At 43.8% G+C, this 10,902-nt stretch overlaps 1 protein-coding gene across 1 annotated transcript in view; it reads left to right on the top strand.

Annotated features, from left to right (window-relative positions):
• Nucleotides 1-10,902, top strand: part of myo6b (myosin VIb) — an 85,157-nt gene that overhangs the window by 71,728 nt on the left and 2,527 nt on the right. Inside the window, exons 28-30 of the mRNA XM_084450695.1 lie at nucleotides 2,173-2,276; nucleotides 4,185-4,316; nucleotides 7,347-7,565. Coding sequence (XP_084306821.1) covers nucleotides 2,173-2,276; nucleotides 4,185-4,316; nucleotides 7,347-7,565 — 455 coding nt within the window. The remainder of the gene's footprint in view (nucleotides 1-2,172; nucleotides 2,277-4,184; nucleotides 4,317-7,346; nucleotides 7,566-10,902) is intronic.

Genomic DNA, 10,902 nt, shown 5'->3' with positions numbered 1-10,902 from the left:
TGTGTCTGGCCCCGCAAATATCTGCCGGGTGGAAGTCGGTCTGAGTGGGGGCGCGGCCAGACTGATCTGCGCAGAGAGATAGGATGTGATAGGATGTGAGCTCACATGATCAGGGTGGCAACGCCAGGCTGTTATACTGTAGGAGGGAAGCTGAATCAGCTGCACCTCAAGAATCAGAGAGCATTTCTCACACCATCAGACCAGATCTAGACTACACACACACACACACACACACACACACACACACTGTTACCCTGGTACTGTCTCTTCCCATTGATGTTCAGTATACTGTAGCAGCATTAGCATATGAAACATACAGGAGAGACTACACAAGGATGTATGGTGTTTGTTTGCTCTTTGTCCTGAGTGCTGACGCCGTGTGCCTGTAGGGAGGAGATGGTCATGGAGATGACGGCTCTTATGGCGAGGTGGGTAATCAATTATCACCTGGATCAATCAACCAATCAAAAGAAGGTTTGCTGGCTAGATTTTGGGGTTTGATTCGAACGGTAATGTTCTAATGTTTCCGCCGCCGCTCTGCTAATCGGTGTCCCAGGAAGACTGCCAGGAGAGCCGGGCCAGATCAGGTCTCTACTCGCCAAATAGCTATTTACTGGGTCCTGTAATCCCAGCGTATCTCACACTCCACCCCCTTTACTCTGCTGATCCCTGGCATGTGGCCAGCCATCACCGAAGGTGTAACACACACACATACACAGTATGTACACACTCCAATACATTGTCTTATCTGTACCCTTGGGCTTAGGAGTAGGGGCTGACATCAGCAACACTGTACCCTACATAAGCATTGCTTCATACTGTACAGTTGATTCCCATATATTGGTGGTGATAAGACTGCTGCCTTAAACCCAGTTCACATACAAGATTCTCAGCACGATGAAACCATTTTAGAATGCAGAGGAAAATTGCAGCGATGTGAATTATTCCGTCGCAGGTCGGCTGAAGCCGGCTGATTGAGTCTCAAGAGATTCGACTTGCAAGCAACAAGTTTTAGAACGTACCATAATTTAAGGGCCATTGTTACGATTTTCTAACCAATCAGCGACTGAACAATTTGTGTGAGCGTGTGTCAGACTCTCTGGGTTCAAGCGAGGGCTGGTAGGCTACCGGTTAGTTAGTAACCAGTAACGGCTAGTTCACGTTAACGAGAGGCTACTGTACATTGATTTGAGAACAGAAAAGGCAGACGATCGCAGAATAGACTAAACAAATGGGGACAAAATATAATAATAACGGGTTGCTGGATAAGGAAATAGGTTGTGACAAGAGCCGTTGTTATGGAAACGGTAAACGGTCTCCGCTCGTTGCTTTGGTGTGAATAGTTCAGTTTGAGAATGTTGCAAAGCAGTTTTGGGTTACTGTTGCAGGTGGTTGCAGGTTGCAACCAGTCTCGTTGCGAATCTTGTATGTGAACTGGGCTTTATAGGGCGGTTGAATAGATTCATCAAAGATTTAACCCTGTCCTGAACTAGTGCTGTTTGGTGGATAATCTACAATGTTGTTTAGTCTAGGATTAGCCTTAAACTGGGGTAAAGTGGAACCCATGGAGACCCCTGCTCTACGTCCCATTTGGACCACTGCTGCTGTCTGTTACCTGCATGGATGTATTGGTTACCTCCGACCTGTATCTGCACTTCCTCTCCTCCCAGCATGCCCACCGCTTTCTAATCCGGCCAATCAACACGTCGAATCACAGCAAACGATGATTCCTCTCTCCTCCAATCGATTTCTTCAAGGTTCCTTCCTTTGTCACATGAAATGTACGGTGTGCAGTCACACTGAAATGTTGCTGTCGGCTCCAAGATTATGCTTAATACAAATAAACTGTAATACTCAATTACAAATCACAAATTTACAAGTTACAACTTCACAAATTACAAAAATTGCAAAGCTTACAAATTACACAATAAGTACCCTTTCTATACAGTATAAAATGGATTATGTACATGCTATATGGATATGAATAAATAATTAATGAAATAATCCCAGGTGGGAGTGTATGATATTGTGTTGTAAGCGGTTGTGTTGTGTCCTTCTCCTCTGGGTATAGTGGTACTGTACCTTAGATATCTCTCTACCCCCCCAGTGATTGTGATGATTGGTTTTATTACTGTTCTGTAACACAACGTCTCTCTCTCCGTCTCCCCACAGGGGGGCCCAGGTGCAGGCCAACAAGGCGGCCGCCGGCGTGAAGAAGTACGACCTGAGCAAGTGGAAGTACGCCGAGCTGCGCGACGTCATCAACACTTCCTGCGGTAAGAGAGCAGCACCCCGTCGCGCGCCTTACCGTTACCGCCTGGTTTCCCACCCTGAGGTGCACAGCCTGCCCCCCTCCCCTCCACGCCCCCCCTCCCCCCCTCCTGGCGTCAGAGCTCGGGCCACAGCTCAGCACGGGACCACATCAATCCCTCCCGCCCAGCAGGCCGGAGGAAGCAGAGATCTAGGGGCTCTCAGCACGGAGCCGCATTGATCCCGTCCACCTGTGAACCAGGCCTGAGGCGTCCAGTGAACAAACAGCTCCGAGAGAGCTTCCCTGCCCTCCCATCAGCCCCACCATCACTTATTCCACCCCACTGTCAATGATTCACCATCTGTCTGTGTTTTCTGTAACACAAACACCCACACGCCCCCCCAAAAAATCTGTTGGTTTCTGGCACTTGTCTTTCCCTGTCTTTGTCAGATAGACTTGTGTGAAATAATGGGTCAGGGCCGGAGTTAACGGGGTGTGATTGCAGGCACAGCAGAGAAACTGAGCCAGTGTGAAGGCCAAAATACACTGACGCCGTATGCGATGCGTCAAAACAGCCGCGCTGTTTACATTTAGTTATATTCGGTGTAAACACTCACACCAGCCGCGGCTTGTCATGCTGCTGCATACTGTACATGTCGCGCTGTTCTATTTTACACCAGTTCTATTTTATACCACTGTTGTATTTTACACCACTGTTCTATTTTATACCACTGGTCTAGTTTACACCACTGTTCCATTTTACACCACTGTTGTAGTTTACACCACTGTTCTTTTTTATACCACTGTTCTATTTTACACCACTGTTCTATTTTACACCACTGTTTTATTTTACACCACTGTTCTATTTTACACCACTGTTTTATTTTACACCACTGTTCTATTTTACACCACTGTTCTATTTTACACCACTGTTCTATTTTATACCACTGTTCTATTTTCGAGGCGTTGCTGTTCCATAAAATACACAGACCGGGTGTAACATCGTGCCACAATATATTACGATACAGAAACGTCACAATACGTGTCGTCAAGGTGAAAACAATATTGTGATATGTTAATTCATTATTTATTCAGTGAACGCTGGCTACACAACACTGGTGACAAACACGTCTTTTGTCTAGGCCTATCCGTGATATTACAACAGTTAAGCTCTAAATTCACAAAGTGTAGTGGAGTAGAAATGTGGAGAAATGCACTACTGGTGTGAACAGCAGCACTACTGCAACGCTTCACACCTGCCCTTAATGTATCGTATCGTATTGTTATCGTCAACCCAATATCGTGTATCGTATCATATCGTGAGATTAGTGTATTGTTACACCCCTATTTAAACGGGACTTCTAGTCTGGCCTGTTAAGCATACCATTCCAGTTTTTTCTCCTGATGTTCTGTTCAAACAGAAACTGAACCTGAATCAGAATCAGATTTAGTTTAGCCAAGTAGGCGTATACCTGCAACTCATTTGCCCTGGTCTGTTGCTGCATGACAGTGAACATGCATGGACAAGACAGGCGAGTGCATAGTACATTCATAAAGTGATACAATACTATCTACACAAATGTACAAAACAGACATGCAGGGTCAGGGGGGTCTGAGCCTTGTTGATCAGGCCAGTCTGCGACCTTCTCCTCCGTCTCTAGAGCGTTGAGCTCCAGCACCTGATCCCATTTCACAATATAGAAGCAGCTCTATCCTGCAAATACTGTAGATGGTTACCTGGCAGCTTTAGAATAGATTTTAAGATTATTTTATTGGTTTACAAAGCACTCCATAGTCATTACTATACTTACATACTATTTACTAATAAACTGTTTTTATTTATCTTTTCTTATTCTGTAAAGCACTTCTTTTATTCAAAAGTACTACTTTTGCTTGTATGCACATGTGATTGACTTTGACTTGGACTGGGCAGATATTGAGCTGCTGGCGGCGTGCAGAGAGGAGTTCCACCGCAGGCTGAAGGTCTACCACGCCTGGAAGGCCAAGAACAAGAAACGCAACGGGGAGTCAGAGCAGAGGGCCCCCAAATCCATCACCGACTATGGTGAGTCACACAACAGTACATACCCCACGCTGGGCTGTCTGTGCCTCCCTGTCTGCTTCTAACTGTCTCTGTTTGTCTGTCTGTCTGTCAGTCTGTTTCTAACTCTGTCTGTCTGTGTCTCAATGTCTCTGTCTGTTTCTAACTCGGTCTGTCTCACTGTCTGTCTGTCAGTCTGTTTCTAACTGTCTGTTCCTCTCTGTCTGTCTGTCTGTCTGTCTGTCTGTCTGTCTGTCTGTCTGTCTGTCTGTCTGTCTGTCTGTCTGTCTGTCTGTCATTCTGTTTCTTACTGTCTCTGTCTGTGTCTCACTGTCTCTCTCTGTTTCTAACTCTGTCTGTTTCTAACTGTCTCTGTGTCTCTGTTTCTGTCTGTCTGTTTTTCACTGTCTCTCCCTCAATCCCATCGCTGAGTGACAGTGGTGAGTTAGATTGATAGTTAGATTCTCATCTACCGACCTTTGTTGTTCTGTCGCTGTTCCGTCCTCCACATAGGGCCATGTGTGGTGCCACATTAATGCACTGACACTATCTCCATCCATACTCACTATCTCCATCCATACTCACTATCTCCATCCATACTCACTGTGTTGATACTGTAGCCACATGGCTGGTTAAGGGTAACATCTCTCTCCCCTTGTCTTACAGTCCTAATCAGAAAACAGCATGTTCACTAAACACCTCTTCCATTAGTCTACCTTTTCTTTTCTCCTAGTCACGCACTGTTCTGCACTGTTATTCCAGTGGCACAGTCTCACTTCCGCGTGCCGTGCAGAGCTCATGGGTGAAGTGCAGGAATCTTAACAGGATGCATTGCTCTAGTGAGCCTGGTCTTCCAGACACCTCCCCTCACAAACGGGCAGAAACACCGGGTCCTGAAGCTTACCTCGCGGTTCCAGTTGATGCCCGGGGCAGAGGGATTTGTTTCGATTCGTAGAATTCTAAATTCCCAATTCTTTAAAGCCTGGCAGCCAGCCAGTCAGGTTGGGTAATTGGGGTGCCAAGCTACAAATTGATTTCCCTCTGAAACACAGGGCCAGAAAGGAGAAACGTGTACAGTATAACTGGGATATACATTATTTAAGTGACTGAAAGCTAGATGGTTTTCTACATGTTTTCATTTGTTTCCATATCGTTCCAACTCCAGACCAAACCGCCAGGTTCCCCTCGTTCCTGTATTTTTCGTTATTTGTCCTGGTTGCTGTGGTGTGAAGGAGGAGTGGTGGTCGCATTAGTGTTGCATGGTGTATCGATACTAGAAAAGTACCGCGATACTCTGTCGTCAAAAACGGTACAATACCCAAGTATCGATACTTTAAGAAAGACAGTGTTTTAATAAGAGCCGTATATATTGAGTTGCGTTCATGCGACAGTGAAGCTGTGTTTGTTTGTAGGCTATAGCGCTCTGCTTCTCTCTCTCAAGATCCCCGAGTCACGGGGCAGTACAGTATGTGTGTGTGTGTGCGCTCTCTCTCTCTCCTCGCTCTGTCACTCTGCAGCGAGCAGCGCAACAGTTTGAACTAGTCTAACCTGAGATGGCTACAAGTACAAATGTCGACCGTCCACAGTTTGTCGATAAATCTGGCATTATTTCGCTTCCAGAGCCGACAGTGAGGGCAAGCCCACGGACATAACAAAGCCCATCTGTAAACGATGCTACAAATCTATAAAAACCTAGGGAGCCAGTACGACCAACCTGGCAAAGCATCTTGCAGACAGACATGCTGACTTTTTACAGTACACAAAGAATTCAAAGAGCAACAGGTTAGCGAATGTGATAGAAGATAAGATACACAACAGCAACACCAGTACTGAATACAACCGAAGGATATTTAGCCTACCTTATGTATGAATGTATGAATGCACAATACATTTATTGCACCAGATGATAGCTAGAGAAGCTAATTTTCATCCGTAGCATGAGACTTTTAGCTAGCATAGCTGCAGCCTGGCTGCAAGCCTAGCTCTCTGCCTAGCGCACGTGGGACAAAAAAAAATCAATACCTGCTCCGACCTCCTAGAGCGAGAGAACTGTTAACCGTGAGATAATTATCTCTTCTGATAATTTGGAATAGCAAAAATGCTTCAATAGGCCTTGGTTAATTCATAATAATAATAATAAGCTTTTCAAGTTCTTCTGATTATCTCACAGTTTGCAACAACATAGGCATAATTTATTGATTTATCCCCACACAGACAAACAAACAGATGCCAGCACAATCCCAAACCACCCAGTCGAGGCAGCCTTCTCTTCCAGCTGTGTTTGAAAGCTACAGGAAATATAATAAAGACTCAAAAGATGCAAAAAGACTGAACAGAGCACTAAAAAAAGCCAACAATTTAAAGTTCCATGTTCTGTCATCTATTATTCCATTACTTTTCCTTATGTTTTAGATTTCCGCCGTGGTATCAGTTAGTTTCGGTATCGTTATCGAGATATTTTGGGCAGGTATCGTATCGAAGTCATAATTTTGGTATCGTGACAACACTAGGTCGCATGTTGTTTTGTGATTAGTTTCCTGATCGTCTGATGGAAGCGGGTGCTGGGAGGTGAGCCTGTAAGGAGATGGAGGGATGCTCACCAGACTCGCTCCCAGTAGCGTTAGCCACTGCGCTTTTATATATACAGTACTATATACAGTATATATTATACTAACCCTAATATTGCATTACATTACAGTCATTTAGCTGACACATTTATCCAAAGCGACTTCTGATAATTCCTATGTATCATGGGAAAAGACAATTTACACTTTAAGTTGTTTTCAAGCTTAATTAATGGCAGTCGTGATGTACTTGAGCATGAGGTTGCTATTCATTATCAAAATGTCACCCTGATTCCTGAAGTTGAGAAATGAACTAGCAATTACAACGTCCCACAAAGAGCAGTAAAGTTTCCATCCAGATAGAGTTAGCCTTCTTCTTGATTTTCTATAAAGCAATGTGTCCCACATTTTATTTGAAGAAAAAAAAAGACAATAATAAATGTTCCATCATGAAAGTTGGACTGTGAGTAACCCCTGACCCCTGCCACAGCGGAACAGAACCCGGCGCCGCCCATGACGGAGCAGCTGCAGGAGATGGCTGTGAACCGCCAGCAGCGCTACTTCCGCATCCCCTTCATCCGGCCCGCCGACCAGTACAAGGACCCCCAGAACAAGAAGAAGGGATGGTGGTACGCCCACTTCGACGGGCCCTGGATCGCCCGGCAGATGGAGCTCCATCCAGACAAGCAGCCCATCGTCCTGGTGGCAGGTGGGTGGCATGAATAGCAGGATCTTTGAATCCATAAGCTGATAGCTTCATGAGTAGCAGCTCATGATCTATGATGTCAAAGGCTGCACTCAAGTCCAGTAGCACAACACCCACAACTGACTTTGTATCAATTATGTTTAAGCCAGTCATCGGTGAGAGATGTCAGTGCAATGCTGGAGATCAGAGTTAATGTTGTTTTCTGCAAAATAATGTTGGATTTTCTTAAACATTAGCCCCTCTAGCAGCTTACTTAAGACAGGTAAAATACTTATAGGCCTACTATTTTGTCCTGAAAACGGCTCTCTACAATTCTAAGACAGAGGATTAACATTTGCAATCTTCCACACATCAGGATAGACAGATCCACTTAAACATAAATAGAAAATGTGACATAAAGGCTTTGCCACTGCCTTAGCTGAGAGCTGAAAGAATATACCATCCAGTTTATCAAGCCCATAAGGTTTATCGCTCTTAATTGTAAAGAGCAGTTTCACAGATAGCATTTGGTCTCTTATTTATTTTGCAGAGGAAGTAATTATTAAAGTGATTTGCAATGCAGAAGGTTTGGTGATAAATGCACCACTGAGTTCAATGAATGAAGGAGTATTACCCATTTTACTTCTACCCATAACCTCATTAAGTGTTCTCCATGTTTTTTTTTTACTATCTCCATTACACTTCTCAAATTTGGAGTTTTTCTTCTTTCTATTTGATTTAATTAATGATATTTTTATTATATTATTTCTTATTGAATGATAAGCTTGCCTTTTCTTTCATAATGTTTCTCAGTTTATCATCCAGCCAAGAAGTTTTGGTCGATCTTACAGAAAACTTCTTAATTGGAGCATGTTTCACACACACACATGTTTCACACACACACGTCAGAGGATAAATTCATAAAGGAGCCCAATGCAGACTCTGCATGCACGTTCACAAGTATCATATCCCACTGTATGTTTTCTACATCAGAAACAAAAACATTCTCAGATAAAGTTTTATAAATCCTCTTGTAGATTACTTTAGGCCCTGCTCTCGGAACCTTTGTTTTCATAGCTAAAGCAATAATATTGTGGTCGCTAAAGCCCACAGGTATTGATACATCTTTAGAGCATTTCTCAGCCCTATTCGTGAACAAGTGGTCAATACAAGTTGACGTGATCAATCTGTCAGGATTAATACTAATCCTCGTGAGTAAATTTGACTTGAGATAGATTGCATATAGTAGCTGCATCACTCAACGTCCTTTTCAGAGTACAATTAGTAGAAAACCAATCTATGTTCATATCAGCAAGAAAAAGTACTTCATTGTCAGTATCAGTTACATTTTGAAGCATAGTACATATTGTTCAGATATTCTATATAATCAAGCTAGGTGGTCTGTAACAACAGCATGTCAATATAGCCTTCAGATGTGGAAGGTGAACTTGGAGCCATAGGGCTTCCACCCCAGTCATGCCTAGATCTTTCCTAATCTTTGCTGGAATGTGGTTCTGTACATAAACCACCCCCATACTTTTTTCCATCCAGTCTGAATATGTTGTACCCTAGTATGGATACAGCTGTATCGTCCAAATGTTTCTCTGAGACAACCGTTATGCGAAAGTTATTTTCATGCAAAATAGAACTTAACTCATGGATTTTGTTCTTCAAACTACAGATATGCACACATTGTAAACCTTTTTTCGGTAGTTTAACAGACATACTCACACACTCACTCTTTCACTCCCACCCTCACACTGACTCACTGGTACTTGTCTACTAGTTCTTCTAGCTCCATGTCTCTGATCAGGGGCGTCATGCAGCCAAAAAAACGAGTGGGCACGAGATAGGACAGCGTGCGTGAAATTTTAGTGTTTTTTTGGTGAATTTTTGCAGTTTAAAATCAGGACACAGCACACTACCAGTTGCCATTTAAGCTGTGTGAAATTAAACTTACCGGTAGCGTTCTTTCAAGGACTTTCAAAATAAAAGTAAGGGAAAACAAAATCTACTTTTTTTTACTCACTTGGCATTGGTCCAAATTATATACTGTATACTGAAGTAAGAAGTATATTGAATCTGATATACTGAATAGCCTAATATTTGGAGGACCTGTTCATCAGTTAAGGACAACCTTAATCTAAATGTATGCAAGCAGACCATGAAAACGTGTTTATCTGAGACGAGGCGAGTGGGGGGGGCTTCCAGGTCCAGTGTTAATTTGGAAGAAACCAAATCCACTGGGAAAGAGGGTGTTTGGCTTTTTGAAAGAGGTTATGGTGGCTTTTCGAGGTGGTCTATGACATAATTAAAATAATACATTCAGCTCAGTAGAGAAAATAATCATAGCTCCGCATTGTAAAATGTAATGGTAAACAAACAATAACAGAAATGTAAAAAAATAATAAAATAACGCCCCCTCAAGTTCTATAGGCATGACGCTTCTGTCTCTGATGACTAACACTTTCGCTACTTCTCGAGCTCCGTTCAGTTTAATGAAAACTTAAAAGCTTGCAGTCCATGTTGACTGGATCTTCTTCTGCGTTCGAAGGAAGCGAGCCTTCTTGGTGATGTCAGCGTTGTGGGAGCCTTCTTGGTGATGTCAGCGTTGTGGGAGCCTTCTTGGTGATGTCAGCGTTGTGCGAGCCTTCTTAGTGATGTCAGCGTTGTGCGAGCCTTCTTGGTGATGTCAGCGTTGTGGGAGCCTTCTTGGTGATGTCAGCGTTGTGGGAGCCTTCTTGGTGATGTCAGCGTTGTGCGAGCCTTCTTAGTGATGTCAGCGTTGTGCGAGCCTTCTTGGTGATGTCAGCGTTGTGCGAGCCTTCTTGGTGATGTCAGCGTTGTGGGAGCCTTCTTGGTGATGTCAGCGTTGTGCGAGCCTTCTTGGTGATGTCAGCGTTGTGGGAGCCTTCTTAGTGACGTTCTTTGTCAGGGGTTCCTTCAGGCCTTCCCTTCAGCTCCTTTCCTTGACATAACAGTTTGACTTTTTGACTGTGATTTCTGTTGACAACCCTTCCTAGTATACTGTAGCTGGTTTATCCCTTTTGTTCTTCCTGGGGAGTGGGTGAGTAACCCAAGCCTCAATGTTGCTGCTGTCCAGCTTGATCCCCTTTGACTGAAGGAATGCAGTCCACCTCTTTTTCAGCAGTGACTAAGTCCTCTTCATTGGGTTCCTCTGCGTTCGTCCTTGCTGTGGCCCGGGCGTATGTACTGGGTTTGGTCTCCAGTCCTGTGACAGTGATATAATTTTTCTGCGTGTATTGCTCCAAATCATCAACACGTTTCTTGGGAACGGAAATCTTCCTGTCTTTTCCTGCATTTACTGTAGAAGCCTCAAGGCTTTGACTTAACCCACCAA

Source organism: Borostomias antarcticus, assembly GCF_949987555.1.
Source record: "Borostomias antarcticus genome assembly, chromosome: 16".
NCBI classification, from domain to species: Eukaryota; Metazoa; Chordata; class Actinopteri; order Stomiiformes; family Stomiidae; genus Borostomias; species Borostomias antarcticus.
Note: the sequence above shows the minus strand (reverse complement) of the source record. Positions and strands in the feature narration are given on the sequence as shown.